This window comes from Orycteropus afer, unplaced genomic scaffold (genome assembly GCF_000298275.1).
Source record: "Orycteropus afer afer isolate SDZICR_OR568_19922 unplaced genomic scaffold, OryAfe1.0 scaffold00247, whole genome shotgun sequence".
NCBI classification, from domain to species: Eukaryota; Metazoa; Chordata; class Mammalia; order Tubulidentata; family Orycteropodidae; genus Orycteropus; species Orycteropus afer.
Genome location: NW_006921834.1, coordinates 4356934 through 4377485, shown reverse-complemented (window position 1 = coordinate 4377485; position 20552 = coordinate 4356934). Strand labels below are relative to the sequence as shown.

General features: G+C 46.6%; 1 protein-coding gene across 1 annotated transcript; it reads right to left on the bottom strand.

The window, feature by feature from the left end:
- Positions 1-2443: 2443 nt before the first annotated feature.
- On the bottom strand, positions 2444-10779 carry KRT84 (keratin 84). Its single transcript, XM_007949566.2, has 9 exons — positions 10231-10779; positions 8347-8555; positions 7414-7474; positions 6807-6902; positions 5268-5432; positions 4999-5124; positions 4296-4516; positions 3787-3818; positions 2444-2811 (listed from the first exon to the last, which is right to left on the bottom strand). The coding sequence occupies exons 1-9, from the start codon at positions 10777-10779 to the stop codon at positions 2444-2446; spliced, it is 1827 nt and encodes a 608-aa protein (XP_007947757.1).
- Positions 10780-20552: the final 9773 nt, after the last annotated feature.

Genomic DNA, 20552 nt, shown 5'->3' with positions numbered 1-20552 from the left:
TGAATTTGGAGTTGAGACAATAAATTGATAACAAGCACAGGGTAGATGTAGCTGTAGCTGAGGAGACGTACCACTGATCAAGTGGAGGTAGCCTTGATGTTACTGCTTTCTGAGAAGTGTGTGTGACTTTTCATATGGAGATGAGATGGGAGGTCAGGAGCTCCTGGAAGCTGGAGGTCAGGTCGGCTAATGAGTCCAAGGTCAGGCATACCTTAGGCTATGAATAGAGTAACCTGTAGTGAAGCTTTCTGGCTGAGGTCTGGCAAGGCCGAAAATATGAAGATGAAAGATGTGCTTCCTGCTCTCTAAGAAAGAAGACTCTGCTGAGGTGAGGCAGACCAGCAAACAATTGCTATTATTAATTATGTGCCCTAATGAGTTTTGCCCAGGGTCTGGTCATGAGTATGTCTTGGCTGATTCCTGACCCCACCTTGTGCTATTTATTGCATTCTATGTTATAGTCATACTCAATTTGACTTGCCATTTTCTCTTTAACTTCTCGGTCTTGCACAGGCTATGGCCTCTGCTTGGGATACTTCCCCTTCTTAGTAAGACTGACTCATCATCCTTAATATCACATCCTTCAGGAAACTTTCAACGAAACCCCAAGTCTAGGTTGGGCTTCTCCTCTGTCCATTGTAACATTGGTTCTATTCTTAATATGGCACTGACCATATTGAGTAATAATTGCTTGTTTACTAGTCCATCTGTCAGACTATCCTATAGGCTCTTTAGGGCAAGAACACAAATCTTGTTCACTAGTATCAGAATTCACTAGTACCAGAATCATTCCTATGTTATAGTAAGCACTTATCAAATGTTTGTTGAATGAATGAAAAAAGGGTGAAACATTGGAAGCAGGGTCCACTGAGACGACGGGAGGTGAAAATGTATAAGCAGATCACACAGGGCTTGCATGCCATCTTAAGGAGTTTGGTTTAGTTCTGAAAGGCAATAGGGAACTACTGAGGACCATAAGCAGGGGAGAGCCATGATCAGTTTTCTATGTGAGAAAGATCTCTCCAGCAGCATGGAAACCCCATGTGTTACAGATGAGAACTGAGTTCTATAGGGTTTTCTTGGCTGTAATCTTTATGGAGGCAGATTACCAAACCTTTCTTCCATGACACTGCTGTGTTTGAACTGCCAATCTTTTGGTTAGTAGCCAAGAACAAACTATTTGTGCCACCAGGGACCTTCAGCATCATAGTAAATGAGTAGCATGGGGATAAGAGTAGGAGCAGAAAGACTAGTGGATTCCTGCAATGATCTTAGAGGAACTGGATGGGATGGGACCTGGGGAACGGGTGGTAGGTAAGGTTTGCCTTGACTAGGAGGAGGACACCTGTGAGTGTGAGGCATTCCTGGAGAAAAGTAGGCTGCTTGGCCCTTGTTTTCAGAGCCTTTGGTACGTGTCTCTTCTCCCTTGCTGGACTGTGAGCCCCCCAGGCAAGGACCTGACTCCTTTTTCCTCAGTGTGTCTCCTATGCCCAGGACATGAGACTCTGCCCTTGGTAGGTCCTCAGTAGGGTGGGCTGGCTGGCTAGAGTCTAGGAAGCCACCTTCCCCAACCCCAGTGTAATCCAAGAAGGCTAGACCAGAGTCTTCATGAAGGTAGCTTGGCAAGTTTATTGAAAACCCCGGGAACACAAAGAGTAAGTACAAACACGCACACCACTGTCACTCCCAGCCCTCTCTGGAGCCTTTAGACACAAACCTGCCTTCAGTAGACAGGGCTGGGTCTCACACCACAATGAGGCACGGGTGCCTGGAGTGCTGCAGAGCCCATCTCCCCACTTGCACTCCACTCACCTGTGAACTCAGGCCTGAGTTAAACCAACAACCCAGGAAGACAAAGCTAGGACATAAGCCACTGAGAGAAGAACTGTTTCAGGGGACTTAGGGATTCCTTGGGCCACCAAGGACTTTGGATCCTTCTGGGTCATGAAGGGAAGGAAAGAACCTTCTCCTGCTAGGGAAAGGACGAGGAAGGAAGCAGAGGATGGTGGGCTAAAGATGTTTGCATGTGGACAGTCAGCTAACTCTCCATCCCCCAAATTAGTCCAAAGCCACAATGATGATGGTGGTGATGATGATGATGATGCCCAAATACATTCTTTTTGGCTTTGAACTGTTCCTTTTCTTCTCTGTGGGCTGATTTTTATAATTCTAGTATCTATTAAATTTGCATTTCTTGAGTCTGTTCATCTGGATGGTGGAGTGATCCAAAGGAAGTAAATGAGGAGTCCGGTTGCAGATTGAGTATCTACTTGGTGGCAAATCCTGACCAGGCAGTGTAGCCACTGAGAAGAGCCCAATGGCAGCTTCTTGCAGAAGGGTGGCTGGAGACACCTCAGGCACCGAGTCCATACACCTCAGGGGACAGAAGCAAGGGACGCTGAGCTGGTTCCTCTCTTGGCAGTGGCTGCCTGGGGCTTGGCTCTCAGTACTTGGTCCGGCGGGATGTGGTGCTGGACACAAAGCGGACATTCGAACCGCGGCTTCCACGGCCGCCGCTGCAACTGCTGAAGCCCCCCTCGGTTGGCAGGAGGCAGGGAACACTAGGGGCGCAGGCTTCGCCCATGAGCACTGAGCCCGCCCTGGTGCCGCCTCCCAGCAGGTCGCCGCTGGCCACTATCCCCCGGGCCCCGCCTAAGTTAGAGCCACAGGAGCCGCCGGAAGTCAGGACCCCTCCGAGGGCTCGGAGGCTGCTGCTACCGCCAGAAAAGGTGACCCCGCCGCGGGAGAGGGCGGAGCTGGAGACAAAGAGCTCGGGGCCACACACCACGCCTCCTCGGGAGCTGCTTACAGCTGCAAAAGGAAGAAACCATCAGAAAGGTTACTCATTGTTTCTGCTCTGTGTGTAGCCTTCTGGTCTTCCCCCAACTAAACTTTGTTTAAACCATTCCTCGAGACACAGCCTCTCCTGCCCTCTCCTCTTAGCAGAATGCTTCCTATCATCTGTGATGTCCAGCAAGGCTAACCTCCTGCCCTAAGCCGTTCCTACTGACTCCTTAATGTGGATGCTTTTTTTCTGAGCACAAGGAGCTCTGGCACTCTGACCCGCCCATTTAAGCACTCGGTTCCACCACACACTAGTGTATGTGTATGCTTGTGATTTTGGAATTGGAAACCTGGGTTTAAACTCTGCCTGTGCCACTCACTGACTAGTTTTGTGACTTTGGGCAAATCATGTATTGTCTCTGGGTGAGCAGGCATATCCATGCCTGCTCCCTTCTCCAGAGATCCTTTAAGGATTAGTTTGATGGGAGGTAGGACTCATCTTCTGAAGAAGACCGTAATTGCAGAGAGCAGGGGTGGCTCTTGAACTTCCTTGTGCTCTCATTTCACAGTACTCAGCACAGAGTCCTGCATGCTTTGGACACAACGAGTGCTTTGACATCAGCAGCAGTTGGGACTTCTGTTCAGCCTTATCCCCTCCTTTGCCATTAGCAATGAGAAAATTCCCTGGCACAGGTCTTTCCATTCTTTCTTTGGCTTTTGCCCATGAAGGACAAGGCCACTCAGAGCAAGAAAGGCTGACTCCTTCCTGGAACCTTGTAGCTCACAAAAACCTTTGTGAATGCTTTACTCTGGGGAAGGCAGGCGCTGGGCAGACCTCAGGCCTCCGCTAAGGGTGGGTTCCCAGGCCAAGAGCCACATAATGCCTCTTTCCTCCCTTGACTCTGACATCTTTTTGGTAGGATCCTGACCCCACAGTGGGCCTGAGTTTAAAGGCAAGTTGGAAATAAACTTATCAAGAGGGAAAAGATTTAATTTTCTTACATATGTTCACTGGTCCAACACCTTCGCAAATCCTGGAGAGAGGAAGAAACAAGTCAATTCACAAGTAAGTGTTGTTGTTCCCCCAAAACAGTGAAAGGATAGTAAAAGGGCTTTCTTAGCTGAGGGGTCAAGTGGACCAGTAGCTCTCACCCCTGGCTGTGTATGCATCTGGGCTGTGAAAAACTACATGGTCCTGGATCCCAAAACTATTAAATCAAAATATTTGAGAAAATGTATTATTGTTATTTTTAACAAATTAACCAACCAAGTATAACACCCTGTGTTTCTGGTGCAACCTGTCTACAAACTTGCATTTGGGGGACAGAAATCTAGAGCCTTCCTCTCATCCCTTGCCAAGGGCAACCTCAGACTAATGTTTACAGAAAAGGTATCATCACCTCTAGAGATTGCACATTTCAGCAATTCTTCACCAGGTTCTCCCCCTTAGTCACTCTTCCTGGATGCCTAAGTCTGATCTCACCCCCTTATGCTGCACTGAGAGCACTCACCGGCTCTCCTCGCCCTCCAGCAGCTGTCTGTAGGTGGCGATCTCAATGTCCAGGGCCAGCTTGACGTTCATCAGCTCCTGGTACTCACGCAGCTGCCGCGCCATGTCCTGCTTGGCTTGCTGCAGGGCGGCCTCCAGCTCAGCCAGCTTGCACTTGGCATCAGTGAGGGCTGTCTCACCCTGCTGCTCTGCCTCGGCCACTGCGGCCTCCAGCTTGGCACGCTGCAGGGAGGACACATTGCAGGTGGGCTTTGGCAGGGGCCAAGGGATCCCTAGGTGGAATTAGAAATCCTGCTCCCTGCTGGTGGGAACACAGACTGGTGCCAGGTTGAGGGTAGACCTTCTTCTGGTAGTTGCCTTCCCACAGATTAATGACTATGGTTTGATGTCATCAGGGGACAAGCATTGCTTTTTTCTGTTTCTACCTCTTCTGATTTTGCTCTTTAATTTCTAGCCATAAGACCCATGGGGTCCAGAGAGTAAACCTTTTTTTTTTTTTTTTTTTTGCCTCACCTTCCCTCAGAGTCCACTCTCAGTCTTTTCTTTCATTCCTTCCACATATTCTTTCTCTAGAAAGCATTCTTAGATGACTCCCTCTATCCCTCTGTTTTTGAGTCTCCTCTCTATCATCTGACCTGGGGCCTCCCAAACTTGGGGATTTACCCCTCCACCATCTGGGGATTCCTCTCATCTCCTTTTTCTACCTGAGCCTTGGCATGCTCGATCTCCGTCTTCAGCCTCTGGATCAGGCGGGTCAGCTCATTGATCTCATCCCGTGTGTTGCGCAAATTGTCACAGTGCTGGCTGGCTGTCACCTGCATCTCTTCATACTGCGGGTGGTGGTGTGGCAAAAGTTCAAAGGTCAGGTCAAGACCATGGACACCACTAAGTTGGGGACCTCAGACCTCTGCTGGGCCCAGTCTGTTGTATATAATTTTACTACCCAGCTTGCCTGCAACCCTTCCTTGCCCACCTTGGTCTGGTACCAGGCCTCAGCATCAGCCCGGCTACGCCTGGCGATCTCCTCATACTGGGCCTTGATATCGGCAATGATCCCATTGAGGTCCAGGTTCCGGCTGTTGTCCATCTTCACAATGACTGATGTCTCTGAGATGTGTGACTGCAGCAACTGGATCTCCTGTGTTGGAGGACCAGCAAGACAGATGGGCTCAGAGCCCCTTTCAGTGACCTGGACTAGGCCCCAGGGCTCCTGGAGTCCCCAGGATGCCAGAAGCAGAGAGCATTTGCAGCCAGCTCTTGCTCTTTGGTTCAAAGTAAAGCAGAGCAACAGATAATCCAAACAGGGGGCCATGAAAAGATAGATCTGAGAACCATTTCAGTTTGACTTTTGAATGCTCGTTATACCTTTTGAAAGCATCCCTTTATCATTCTCAACTAATTCTCACTTAACATTGCTTAAAATCCAAACCAAAAAAATCTGCTGCCATGGAGTTGATTCCAAATCATAGCAACCCCTTAAGAATAGAACTGCCCCATAGGGTTTCCAATGCTGTAACTCTTTATGGAAGCAGAATGCCTTGTTTTTCTCACACAGAGCAGCTGGTGGGTTTGCACTGCTGACCTTTTGCTTTAGCCACTGTGCCACGAGAGTTCCTTTAACATTGCTTAGATGAATATTAAACCCCGGGGCCCTAGGAACTTGGTGGAGGAGAGAGTACAACAATCTATGGACAGCACAGCCACTTTGTGGATAATAACAATTTAAAAAGCTTATGCTCTAGCAGGGCTCCTTTTCCCACCAAAAGAATCTAAGCCTTTTCTAAAACCAGGAACCTTGGAACTGGCCTGCAAAGTGAGGGAATTTTCTTCAGCCTTTCTACTCAGTTCTAGAATTTTTTCTCTGGATAGGTCTATTTATTGTCAGGTGCTGTTGAGTTGGCTCCAACTTATAGCGACCCTATGTGTCCTGTGCCAGCCTCACAATTCTTGCTATAGCAGACGGGTCTATAAACCAAACTCACTGCCATCAAGTTGGATCTGACCCATAGCGACCCCTCCTTGGGTTTCTGAGGCAGTATCACTACAGAAGTAGGTTGCCCAACCTTCCTTCTGAGGAATGGCTGGTGGGTTGGAGCCACCAGCCTTCTAGTTAGCAGTCAAATGCTTTAGGCACTACACCACCAGAGCTCCTGGATGGATCTATAGCAGACCAAATAAACCACTTATAAAGCAAAAGTAAAATCAGTTTTCCAGAGCTTTTAATTGGTAAATGGAACTTGAGAGTCCTAGATCCCACTCTTTGAATTGGCCAATAAGGATTTTGATCCTATAGATTCGAAGAGTTTATTCAAAGGCTTGAATCAGGCTGTTGAGAAGTCTGCTTACTTTACCTTCTTTTCTTAGCACACCAACAAATAGAACGTATAGATTTGAGTGGGAGAAAATTTGTTGACCCCATATGCTTGAAAGTATGCCATCCCAAACTGAGCCCTTTGGGAGTTCAGGCCAAGCTCTGGTCTCCATGAATAGTTCAGAGAAGATGAGTTCTTACCTCCATGTACAGGATTTTCAGGAAATCAATTTCCTGAGTGAGAGTGTCCACATTAACCTCCAGGTCAGACTTATTCAAGAAAGCTGTATCCACATCCTGTATAAAGGAGAGAAGGATAAAATTCTCATTACCTCTGTATTTGCTTCACCTTCCCTCCCTGGCAGGTCCAGAGATGGGTAGGAAGATCAGGCCAGTTCCCACAGGGCTTTCAGGATGGGTGGTAAAGTCATGGGTGAAATGAAGCTTGATGACTATTGCCGTTTTCCCCTCTATACCCCTCTATAGTGTGAAAACTTCCCAGTGACTGCTGGATGCTTGCCCTAATCCACTCTCAGTTCTGATGCTTATTTAGAGGCAAGGAGAAATCTGGATAATTGATAACCCTTAAAAGGTCATCTCTTTAGATCTTTGCTTTGTGAAGACTAATCCCAAATAATCCAAGGCTAAATTCAACCTTTGAAGGGAAACTGTTTTGATCTTAGGGGTTCTACTATCTTTATGTGAGTGGTCCCGGACTCCATAAGGCTGCCTGGCAATTTCCTGGGACATTTTGAGAACATTTGCCTATCTGGAGAAGAAGATTTGTGGGCCTATTGCTCCCCTTTACCTTCTTCAGAGCCACGAACTCATTCTCAGCATTGGCCCGGAAGCTCACCTCTTCTTCATACCTGGGATAATAAGCATTAAGGGAGTGAATTCTCTTCATACTTGAGATAATGAGCATTAAAAGGAAGTGAATTCTCACTCTGAACTGAGAGTCAATTACTTCTGACTTAAGATTTCTTTGCTCCAGTCAGAGGAATGGCTCTCTGTTGCTACCCACATGCTATCATCCTCTCTCTCCCACCTTTAAGACATTTTATGAGCCAGTAGCCCTCAGTTTTTCCAAATACCTTTTACTTTCTCAAATTGGGATTTGGAATCTGGAAATCTGGACTATTGCTATGTTGTTGTTGTTGTGTGCCGTTGAGTCAGACCCGACTCATAGTGACCCCTCCTTGGGTTGCCAAGGTGGTATCACTACGGAAGTAGATTGTCCAACCTTCTTTCCAAGGAGTGGCTAGGGGGTTTGAACCACCAGCCTCTGGTTAGCAGTCAAGTGCCTTAGGCACTATGCTACCAGAGCTCCTTGTGTAAAAGACTTATGGTCATTGCAGTTGACCATGAGGAAGGAGGGCCTAATTCACTGTTGACCCTGATCATTGTTTTCAAGAGCAGAGACTACTTATTTATGGGGTCAACTCACCTATTCGTACAGGTAGAACTATGGTTAAAACCCAAAACTCATTGCTGTCAAGTCAATCCTGACTCATAGCGATGGACCATAATCACTAATTCAAGGTCTTATTTCTCAAGAACAATTGAGAAGGAACCTCTCCCTTCCACTCTACATGTCAGTGTTCCCCACCCATGCCCCTGGGCTGGATATTGTAATGAACATCAACCCTGATCCTTCCAGCTGCTGTCATCTGAGTGTGGCTGCTGCTTTTGAGTCCAGCCTACTCCCATCCTCAGACTGCACAGTGCAGATGACACTCACTTCTTCTTGAAGTTCTCAAGGACATCCTGCATGTGGTTCCTCTCAGCCTCTAACCGGGCCCGGTCACTGGCTGCTGCGTCCAGCTGCTTCCGCAGGTTGTTGACGTAGTTATCAAAGAGGGGCTCCAGGTTGCTTCTGGTGCACTTCTGCTCTTGGAGGAAGCTCCACTTGGTCTCCAGGAGCTTATTTTGTTGCTCTAGGAACCTCACCTAAATGCACATAGGTAGACAAATAGCAGTTGAAGTGCTCAATAGGACTACCCACATGTTGACCAGTTCTTCAAATGGCTAGAGATGACTCTCAACCACATGTTGACATTGTTCCCTCCTTTACTGACTCTCACTTCTCCTCTAACTTGATAGAAGCAGGAATTGTACATCTCTGTCTCCCTTCTCATGCTTATCTAGGCTCAGCTATAAGTAGAGACTTTTGAACCAACACACTTGAAGTTGGAAAGATTGATTATGCTTAAGTTGATGCTTTGGCTATGTCTAAAAAGTTTTGTCATCCATTCTAGCAGAAAATGAGTTGCAAAAACCAGAAAAACCAAACTCACTGCTGTTGAGTTGATTCGACTCATAGTGACCCCTCCTTGGGTTTCTGAGGTAGTATCTCTACAGAAAAAGATTGCCCAATCTTCCTTCTGAGGAGTGGCTGGTGGGTTTGAACCACCAGCCTTCTGGTTAGCAGTCAAATGCCTTAGGCACTATGCCACCAGAGCTCCCAGAGAATGAGAAGGAGGGTGAAATATATTTGGGATGGGATGAGACTTCATCATATGGTACTGGAGGTGGGAATTGCCAAGTTTTAAGCCCACCATTCCAGATAGTCCATCTACTAAGAGTTGTAGAGCTGGAGGAAAACTTCAAGATCATTTGCTCTAACCCTTCATTTTGGAGCTGAAAAAACTGAAGCTCTCAGTTTCATTGCCATTCTCAGACACAAAACATTCAAGCTCCTTGGAGACATGGTTTGCAAAGTGTCCATTCTTTTGGATTGTCCATATCACTGACTTCTACCCTAGCCTGAAGATCAGTGATAACCAGCGGTCATTCTCTACTATTTCTCCCAACCTAGGCAACTTGTCCTGAATCTTGATACATCATGTGGATACGGTTATGTGTTCTGTCCTTTACGGACTCCCAAGTGATTTAATTTAATCTTGGGGGAAAAAAAACCCAAAATTTTTTTGTTTGGTTTCAAATGATATGGTTTGCCTAACTACGTATGCCCAGTGAACAGGCTGAGTTTCACAGCTTAGGAGAGTTTAAACTCAGGCTGTGTCTACAATACTGTAAACAGAGAATCAGAAATAATAATCTGGGTTGTACAGATGCAGATAATAAACATTTCATTATAAAACAATTCAGATTATTTAATACATTCTTTGTTTTTTTAGTACAAAATTACTTTGCTCCATTCTTCACTTTTCTAGACCTGTGTACATGTTCCTCCCTAGTTGCAAAAACTATGAAAACCTCAAAAAGAATATGAAGATCCCAAAGAATAAAACCTTTTAAACATATACCAGCCAACATCTGCTGAAGTCCTAATGTTTGGGAGATATTTTTAAGTGATCATGTAGTAGATCTTCATTTGTCCAAATGCTCATATTTGGCTGAATGTTCTACTTTCCTCCAGAAGACACAATCACTGTTTTAGTCTATCCCACTATGCAGCTTTTCCTCAGACTTGTCCTCACATCCTTACTCTGCAGCAGAGAGACACAGAAATCACACCATGATGCATTTTTTTCGACACCAGAAATATCTGAGATGCCAGTCAATGCACCAGACGTGGGGCAATTCTTCTTAAGGTAAAGAACACTGCAGTGGATTTCAGCTCTCATCATCCCAGACCCAGATTTTAGGCTATCATAAATACCTTGTCAATGAAGGAAGCAAATTTGTTGTTGAGGGTCTTGATTTGCTCCTTCTCATCCTTCTTCACTTTCTGGGCATTGGGGTCAATCTCCAGGTTGAGAGGGGTCAGCAGGCTTGAGTTAACAGTCACAGCTGTGATAGATGGGGCTGCTGGGACTCCAACTCCTCCAGCTCGGTAGCCAAAGCCTGGACCGCTGGAGCCATAGCCAAGGCCACTGCCAGCTCCAAACCCCAGACCAACACCACTGCCGACACCAAAACCTAAACCGATACAACTTCTATCACCAAAGCCAAAGGCCACCCTATTGCTAGCACCGCAGCCAACTCCACAGCGGATGGGACGAGGGCCTACAGCTATTCGGGGTGAGTATGATCCAAAGGTGGTGACACTCCGACTACCAAAGGCACCCAGGCCCCGGAATCCTGGCCCACTTCTGCAGGCGACAGAGCTGGCCCGGAAGCAATTCAGGTTCTGTGGTGTCACTGCTGAGCAGGAGCTGAAGTTGCCCACCCGGTGACCAGAGCTCACTCGGTAGGAACAGCAAGACATGATGGTTTCCTGGATGGGAGCAAAGGAACAAGGGTAGAGTGGGGCAAACTGGAGCTAAGAATCCCTCTGAGGCTAGTGGTTTCCTCTTACCCCTTTTATGTGTGTGGGGATCTGAGGACTGGCCCCATAAAATTAAAAAAAGCCATTTGGAATCATTTATGAGCTTGGGTAGTTAGCAGAAACTCTTCATGCCTATAACCTTCTTAACAATGAGCTAATCTCAGACACACCTAGTCTCATCAAGATCAGGGCTATAATATCAAACCTATAAACATTAAAAACATATAAACACATAAATATTATAGTCCTATTTTTTCCCATAAGTGCACCACAATTGCCATTATGAGGACATTAATTTGCTTTGATCATAAATTCAATAGACTTTTTCATAGCAAGTGTGGCTAACCACCAGAAAGTTAGGATGGTAACAGCTCCAGAAAGAGGCTTACAAAGGAGACATCTATATAGATACAACCCCTACAGAGATAGGAGATGGAGCAGAAGAGAGGCAGGGTCTACATAGCTCCAAGTAAGAAATGATGCAGCAAGAATTAAGTTTATTGCATTTCTGTGGATGGAAAAAATAGTCAGAAAACCTTTTTTCTGTGTTTTGTCTGTTCTCCATTATCTGGTTTAGCTGTTTACATGAGTTGAATCTTCAGTAAAACTCATTTGAGCTAGGGTAGACACACCTCTGTTTTGAGACACTCAAAGAATATCCTTTCTTTCAGTCTTTCAATTGAGTATCTACTCTATACCAGGCAGTGTGCTTGGGGCTGGGGATACAGAAATGAAAAACAGTTTCTATCCTCATGGTGGCAAAGGGAGATTTATCTTGAGGGCTTCCACCAGTCAACACTTTTGTAGCCTGATTTAAGGCCAAAGTCTACCAATGATTTGGCCATGTATCTGTGTGGAAAGTGAACTACCCCATGTACCCCAAATTTACCATGGGACTGAATTGGTAATTCCTTGAATTATTAATGAATCTTTGGTTAAGAGGGAGCACCAAGCATCTGGATAGAAAATGACAAGTTTTAAGCAACTAGATATTGCTACCACATAGGACCCAGAGAAAGCTAGACTGATGTTTTCCTTTTTTTATTCTGGTGTGTGACATGGTTCCTCCTGTGTGTTCTGTACCTGGGGGAATTTGTGTTAGACTGGATGCTTAGGATTCTGCTTGGAAGGGAACATGTGCTTTCGACCTGAGCTATCAAGCTTGGTTCTGCATTGTTTTCCCTAGATCAAGTTATCAAGTGCATGGGTAGGAGGGAGAAAAAAAACAGACCACTAATAACAAGAGAATACCTCTTGTCAATGTCACCACTGTGCCCTTCATGTTGCTAAATCCAGTGATAAGTTCTCAGCCCTCATTTAACTTGACTTATAAGCAGTATTTGACACACTTGAACATACCCTCTCCCTTAATACACATCCTTCCTTTCATTTCCAGGATACCACACTTGCTTACTGACTGCTTCTTTCCTGTCTTCTTAGCCAGTTTCTCCTCATTACCTCAATATTGAAATACTGAAGTATTCCTGGTCTCAGTCTTTGTGCCGTTTTTCACCTTTATCTACACTCATTCTCCTGGTGATATCATACTGGCTCATGACTTTAAATCCTATCTACTCTCTGATGTCTGCCAAAACATATCTTTATCACGGACCACCCTTCTGTGCTTACCACATGCATTGTACTCAGCATCTCTACTTGGAGATTAAATAGGCATTTCAAACTCACTATATCCAAAACTGTACTCCTAATTATTCCTCTAAAGATGTTCCTCTTGCTAGTTTCACTATCCCTCAAGTAATTCTGGGATAAAAATCTTGGAATCATTCTTTATTCCACTCTTTTTTTTTTTTTTTCCATACCCCACACTCAGACCATTGGCAAATTCTACTTTTAGAGTATATCTAGACTTCTACTACTTCTCACCACACCACCCCAATTGCCACCATGTGGGTCTAAGATTGCCATTCCTTACAGGGTCTATGGAAGTGTCTTCAAACCCAGTCTCTCTGATTCCTCCTTTCCCACTTTAGTCTTTTCTTAACATCAGAGTCAGGGTGATCCTTTAAAATCATGTTAGACCATGTTAGGTTATTACTATGCTCAAAAGCCTGCAATGGTCTCCCATCACTCTCAGAGTAAATGCTGTACAAGACCCTGCAAAGTTGGCCTCCTCCCCCTCTAGCCATCTTACTGCTCACCTTGCCTTTCTGGCCTTCTGAGTGTCCATCAGACTTCTGCCTCAGGGATTTTTCACTAAAAATCTGCTGAGATTCTCTGCTGAGAATCTCTTTCCTCAAACAGTTACTTGGCTGGTCCTGTAACTTTTTCAAGACTTTCTTCATATGGCACCTTCCTACCCCCTATTTAAAATTCCTTGACTCCCTACCCCCCTTCTCAGCCTTTCTTCTTGGCATAGCATTTATCACCATCTCCCTTACTGCCTGGATCTGCCTGTTTACTGCCTGTCTTCCCCAAATGGATACAAGCTCCAGGAGGCAGGCATTGTGGTATGACTTTTGTTCTGCTCTGTAGTCCTAATGCTTGGTAGAGTGGGGGCACATGGTAGATACACTGTGTCATTTTGTTGGATGAAGAATATACCACTGAGATTAAAAATAGAAGAGGAGGGAGAAAGGAGCTGGGAGTAAAAGAAAGAGAAGAGGAATTCAGGCATTTGGTTTTGTAGATATTTCAGGAAGAAGCAACCCTAAGATCCAAAATGGGCAGGAATGCCCTTGAGATGATAGTGCAGAAACTTACGAGCTCACAGGGGAACCAACACAGTTGCTCTTCCAGCTTCAGCCTCTTGAGATTTAAGTCTGGCTGCTTGGAGGAAAGGTCATCTCCATATCTCCTCACGATAGGTGAGGGGATCCAGGAGACTGAGAAGAGGGCCAGCGGGGAAAGAGCTAAAGGAAGAGGGGTTGAGAGAAGAAAGGATGGCCTAAAGAGCAGCAGCAAGTTTGCTGAGGCCTTGTAGGCTGAGCACAGAAGCTTGACACAACCTTTGGTGCCAGGTGGTCCTGCATTCAGCCCAGCCTTGCCATCTACCAGCAGTGTGACCCTGGGCAGTGGTACACAGAAGACAGGATTATGGGAGGGTTCTGCACTGGGTGCAGGCAATAAGAGGGTGCTTGTCTGTACAGAACTTAAAATCAATCATAAACTAAAAGTTGGTCTGCATTTTATTATCACCATGCACCGGCCATTCTAAACAACTTAAGTAGTCAAATAGCAGCCTGTCCCCTACCATGGTATGTCAACGAAACTGGGAAAATGGTATAACCTCTCTGAGACTAAGTTTTCTCATCTGTAAAATGGACCTATATTTATTTAACAGTGTTGTTGTGAGGATTAACTATGAAAATGTTTGAGGTATACACTGCATAGTGCCTGGCAGCTGTTACTATTGTTATCATCTATTTCTTTCCCTTTCCCTCTTTTCCTCTCTCCCTCCTCTCTCTTTAACAAATCTTCCCTTCACTTCTAAGCAGGCATCTCTGTTCCAATCCAGCACTCCACCTCCTTCCTGTTCCAGTGGCTGTGACATTCATTACGCCATTAGCCGTTTCTGGGGGTGCCCTGGATCAGCTTCCTCAGCCCTGACTGTCCGGGTGGGGTGGGAGTAATAGGAACCAGTCAAGCATAACCGCTGTTCTGGAATGAGCTGTTTCCATCAGCAGTTTATAGTTCTGAAACATCATTTCTCCGGACCATGCGTGCATAACACCATCCTCAGCCATTTTTTTCAGGTGGGGAGAGGGGGAGGAGTTGCCCTGGCAACTCTGGCTGGAGCTTTTGCTGCTGTGTCAGTTTCTTCTGACTGTTGTCAGTCTACCTGATCATAATCCGGACATCTGCTGTCTGAGCCCAGCCCTAGTGCCTCAGTTGTGTGTGATGATTGCTGGGTCATCATGATGCCATCAGTGGAGCAAGGAGGAGGGAAAATTGCTGAGCAGTGGAAGGAGGAGAGGGACCCAACTCAGGTTGGCTAAGAAAGGACTGGGACCCCTGACTCGCTGTGGCTGTGTGTGAGAGGCGGTCCAGACGCTGAGAAGGCTTTCCTCAGAATGCTTCTGTTTTGCCTGGGGATGAGTTTGTGCTGCAGAGAGGCACTTGCTGGTGAGGCTTGCATGCTGAGACCTGCCCCTGCTGGGAAAGGAAGCTGGGGAGTCCCCAAGCAGGAGGAGACAGCCAGGGGTGGTAAGTCCACCCTTGCCCAGTACATCCACCTCTCTGCCCTCTTAGACTAATGAATGTTCTTATGGCATTTAAACACCTTCCTGGGAGAGATAAGCCCTTTGTCTGGTTCCACACTCCTCCCAAGCAGGATGACTCTGTCAGATTTAATCCAAGTTCCTCACATCACTCACGCAGGTACCACCTGTCCAGAGTGAAAAATGCTCCTCCTTGTAGGCTTTAAGTTCATTTTTCTTCAACAAACATTTACTGGGGGCTCAGCTGTTAACTGAAATGTTAAACGTTCAAATCTACCCAAAGATGCCTCAGCAGAAAGGCCTGGAAATCTACTTCTGAAAGGTCACAGTCACTGAAAACCTTGTGGAGCAAGTTGTACTCTGATGCACACAGCCATGAGTTGAAATAGACTGGAAGGCAATTAATGCTTTGTGATATGTGTCCAGCATTACATGTAGGTGCTGAGTGGCTGGGATGCAGTCCTTTTTCTTCTATGAGACTCAGTGGGCCTAAGATCTCCCTCCTCTACTCACAAGGCCATTTCTGAAGCCAATTCCTCCAATGGTAGCCCCTCCAGCATTCTTTCTGGGCATTTGGATACATAAGGGTGGAGAGTGGCGGTAGGGGTGGACTTAGGTTCACTGGTGTGATGGGACAAGAGTCACTGGGGGCAGAAGCAGAGGGTGTCTTGGAGGGGGCAGTGCAGCAAGGAAGGGCAGTATGAGGAGAAGAGAGGTCTGGGTGAGCGCTTGGGAACTATGGGAGGAAAAGACAGGGAGGGACAAGGGAAGTGGAAGTTCTGGGGGGACAGATGCACTGACAAGAAGCTTCATTTCCCATCATCTACCCTCACCATGCCTTTTGGGGTTCTCCCATTCTGTCTTCATGGGGGGAAGGTTCCTTCCTTTGGAAGGAACCTTGAATTTGGATTCCTGAGATAAGTTAAATAAAATGAGGCTCTGGCTTCCTGTAGACAATTCTCCTTCCATTGCCCAAGTCTCTTCTTCCCTGAGGGCAAGGGGGCCTAGTCATCCCTGTATCCCCAGTACTCATCAAAGGGGCTGGCCCAGAGGAGAAGCTCAGGAGATAATTGCTGAGATGAATGGAATGGGAACCAGCCCAGTCACCACCAGGAGGCACTTTTGTCTCATCTGCCCTGAGTCATCTCCTTCTGCAGGGAGGAGGGGACGAATGGGAGCACCCCTGGATAGCACTGAAGGGGGCGTCTCTGGAAGATGTTCTGGAGATCTCTGAGCTTGGTCCAGAACTTGGATGGGGCATCTCTTACTGTTGGGATGAGCAGGTTTGAAGGATGGTTCCAAACAACGTCCTCTCCCCAGCATATACTCATTAGAGGCCCTGGCACTCTGGAACATGAAGTCCCCAAGGAATGGCCTGGAGCCCACCTTGGAGGGAGGCAGCAGAAGTCTTCCTTCCCTCTCCTGTTAGATTCCTAAGTCAGTCAGAAAATCCCAGTGGTGCATAAAGGTGGGTGTCTCCTTGAAATCTTGGTTTCTGTCAACTCTGGGCTAGAGTGCCCTGGGGCTAGAGTGGTGTAGCTTCAAGGGACACTGAGGCTTCAAGACCCCACATTCCCTGCCCTCTCTCCACAGTGGATGTGTGCACATCCTTCAGTCATACACACTCTCAGTCACTCTGGGCATATATCTGTGCTCTGGCTCACAGTGGCTGCTCCCTCACTCAGACTACTACCTTCTCCACCATCCTCAGGATTCAGGCTTGCCTGACCTCTTCCTGGAGAGTGTCCTGATGCCCATGGGTAAGGTGGCACCCTCAGCAATGCCTCCATGGCTTTCTGTCAGTTTCCAGGTCTGTATTCCCTGTTGGGCTGGGAACTCCATGAGGTGTGGGTTGGGACCTGGGCTACAATTTGTCTTCTGTAGACCCCTTCCTTCATAAGAAGTATTAAACATATTTAATGTAGAACAAAATTCAAAAACATAAAAATGACCAGACTTACTGGTCTGATGGAGACTGTGGAACCCCTGAGACTGTGGCCTAGAGACACCCTTCAAGCCTGGAACTGAAACACCCCAGAGGATCAACTTTCAGGCAAGCAATCCAAACCAAAACCAAATCCAAAGCCATTGAGTCAATTCCAACTCATAGCGACCCTATAGGACACGGTAGAACTTCTCCATGGAGTTTCTAAGGCTGTAAATCTTTACAGAAACTGACTGCCTCATCTTTCTTCCTTGGAGTGGCTGGTTGGTTTGAATTGCTGACCTTTTGTTTAGCAGTCTAAAGCTTTAACCACTATATCACCAGAGCTCTTCAGCCAAACAATAGGCCTATAAAGTGAAAAATAACACCAGGCAGGAATGTACTTCTCAGTAAATTCAACCATAGGACACCACAAGGGCAGCATTTGCCCAAAAAACAAACCCCAGAAGGCAGAAAAGGGCAGGAAAGAAGGACAAGGGAAGTGGGGAACCCAGGGAGGAAACGGGGAGAACACAGCTACATTGAGGGGCTTACAACCAATGTTATGAAACAAAAGGTGTCTAAATTGTTGAATGCAAAATTAATTTGTGCTGTAAACTTTCACCCAAACTATAATAAAAAATAGTATTTTATAATTGCATTGGTATAAAGACAAATATAGTCCACGCTGGATTCATTATTATATATTATTCATTATTTATATTTCTTATGTTATAATCTTTCTTCTGATATTGAAAGAAATTCAAATTAAAACATTTTTTATGGGCCTTTAAAGAGATCATAGGCCCTATCTAGGCTCTGTGTCTTCTCTGCCTTCTGGATCAGTTGGCCCTGCCTGGCATATCTTATCCACCTCTGTATAGCCAGCCCCTGGGTAACCTGACCCATAGCACATGCTTGATTAAATATATGTCAAGTGAATGAAAAACTGAATGAGTGGGTCTTCTGAATGATGCCCACAAAGTAGCAACTCAGGGCTTCCTTTCAGACTTTGTTCTTACAATCTTCTCTGTGAACTTCTCTCTGACCCCCTTTCCCAGACTTACTCAACAGTGGCCTTACCTGGCTGCTCCCATTTTCTTTGGCACTCATTATTTATGACTCCTCCATGGGGCTGAGAGTTCTTCAAGGGTTAAGAGAGTATCTTAGTCACCTCTGTATCACCAGCTTCTAATGCAGGGTTTGGCATAGAATAGATATTCAGCATGGGGCTCTGGGGGAGGGAGGCTGTACCCCAGCTCTCAGATGAGGCACCCACCAAGGCAAGAGAGACCCTGAGGAAGAATAGTGATAGGAGAAAGTAAAGTAACAGGAAGGGGTATGGGGTCTCATAGAGGGTGGGGCCACTGCTGACCAGGTCTTGTCTCCAGGTCTTGGGGCTCCCTAAGAGACTAAGAGAAGACTGGAGTGTCCTGCTTTCTTCCTTGCCAGCTGCTGGCCCCCTTGACTACTTCCCCTAGACCAGGACTGTGTGGGCACTGAGAATGGACTGGGGGTGGGGAGGCAGAGCCTAAGATTTAGGATTCCCTAACAGGAGAGGAGTCCTTGGGTCGTACAAGGTTACATGCTTGACTATTAGCTGAAAGGGTGCTGGTTCAAACCTACTCAGAGTTGCCTCAGGAGATAGGCTTGGCAATCAGCTTCTGAGAGGTCATAACCTTGAAAACTGTATGGAGCAATTCTAGTCTGCACACATGGGGTCACCATGAGTTGGAATCCACTCAAGGGCAACTAACAACAACAACAAAGGAGAAAGGAGACAGGAGTGTTCTGGTCCTCCTCTCTCACTGGTTGCTGCCCATCTTGATTGCTTTCCCCAGCTGGGATGGACCAGGTGGGGAAGGCCTAGGATTTGGGGGCTAAGCTCTGGTAGCATAGTGCCTAAGGCACTTGACTGCTAACCAGAAGGCTGGCGGTTCAAACCCACCAGCCACTCCTCGGAAGGAAGGTTGGGCAATCTACTTCTGTAGTAATACTGCCTCGGAAACCCAAGGAGGGGTTGCTATGAGTTGGGTCCAACCTGACTGCACATAACAACAACAACAACAATAACAACAATAAAGAGCTCTGGTAGCATAGTGCCTAAGGCACTTGACTGCTAACCAGAAGGCTGGCGGTTCAAACCCACCAGCCACTCCTCGGAAGGAAGGTTGGGCAATCTACTTCTGTAGTGATACTGCCTCAGAAACCCAAGGAGGGGTCGCTATGAGTCAGGTCCAACTCAACCGCACATAACAACAACAACAACAAAGATTGACAAGGAGCCCCTTGATGGTGCAAACAGCTGCTAACTGATAGGTTGGAGTCTACCTAGAGGTTCCTTGGAAGAGAAGGCTGGTGATCTACTTCCAAAAACAATCAGTCTTGAAAACCCTGTGGAGCACAGTTCTACTCTGACACACATAGGGTCGCCATGAGACCCCACCAGCAACTGGTGTTTTAAGTATAGACAGGATAGGGATGCCCCCAGGATTTTCTCTAGGACATATGAGAAGGCCTCTGTGCAGTAGGTGTATGGCTTTTATGTGACAAATGACTTAAGTGCAGGTTTTAAGTGTGATTTCTACAGATCCATATTTATTCTCCTTGCAAATCATTCACGTATAGTTTTCCCATTTCTATAACAACCTTTAATTACAGTCTCAAGCCACCCATTCACCAGAGCCTGCTTATTGGTTTCCCCTCAGCCTCACTGCACCCACAGAGCAGGCTGAATAATCATGATTCCTGTAGCCTGTGACCAAGAGTCAGTTTATTAGAACATAAAATCTCAGAAGCTCTTCACTGCTGGGACCTAGGATTCCCTGGTGGGAGGGGCTAAGATGGAGAGTGGGAGGGGCTTCTGGGTGAGGCACATTGTGGGCAGGATCTCTGAGGAGGTGGAGTCAACTCAGCACCTCCTCCCACCTCAGTTAGGTGAACTCTCCCAGCCCCTGAGCCAAAGCCTACAAGTAGGCGGGGGAGCTCCACATCAGGGTAGCTAGGGAAACATGTGCACATCAGATGCAAAGCAAGAGAAACTAAAGGAGAGGGAACAGGAACCAGGTGGCTATTTACAAGAGGAGGGGAGGGGAAGGTGCTTGATTGCACTGAGGAAATAGTTTTAGCTTTTTATCATTGGTCTCTCCAGTAAATATTCCATGTCCCCTTGCCCTTTGTTCTAGGCATTTTCCTGGGTGCCTCCCTCCCTCAGCTGCCCATGTGGACTCAGGAAAAAGACTCTTTTTCATACTGTGAGTTCAACAGACCTGAGCAGGTAGAGCTACAATCCGAAGACTACCTCTCAATTCCCTGTGTTGAGAGGAACATTGGCAGGTCCTGAGTGACCCTGAAATCCTGGCTGTTGGCTTTGGAATTCAGAATGAGATATGGGGTGTCACCTTTTGACATTTGCAATAGTGTATATTTTAGGTGAGCATGAAAGAGGTTCACTTTTCTTAGGATGCAAAATAGCCAGAGGTAAGGTGAGTGGGGGAGCCCTCTGGGGCAGGGGAAGCTGGTCTTATGGGGAAACTTCCATAGGATCATCTACAAAACAGGTCTTCTCATCTCGAGGAGAAGTGCTGGGGGTAGCTTCTCTTGGCCACACT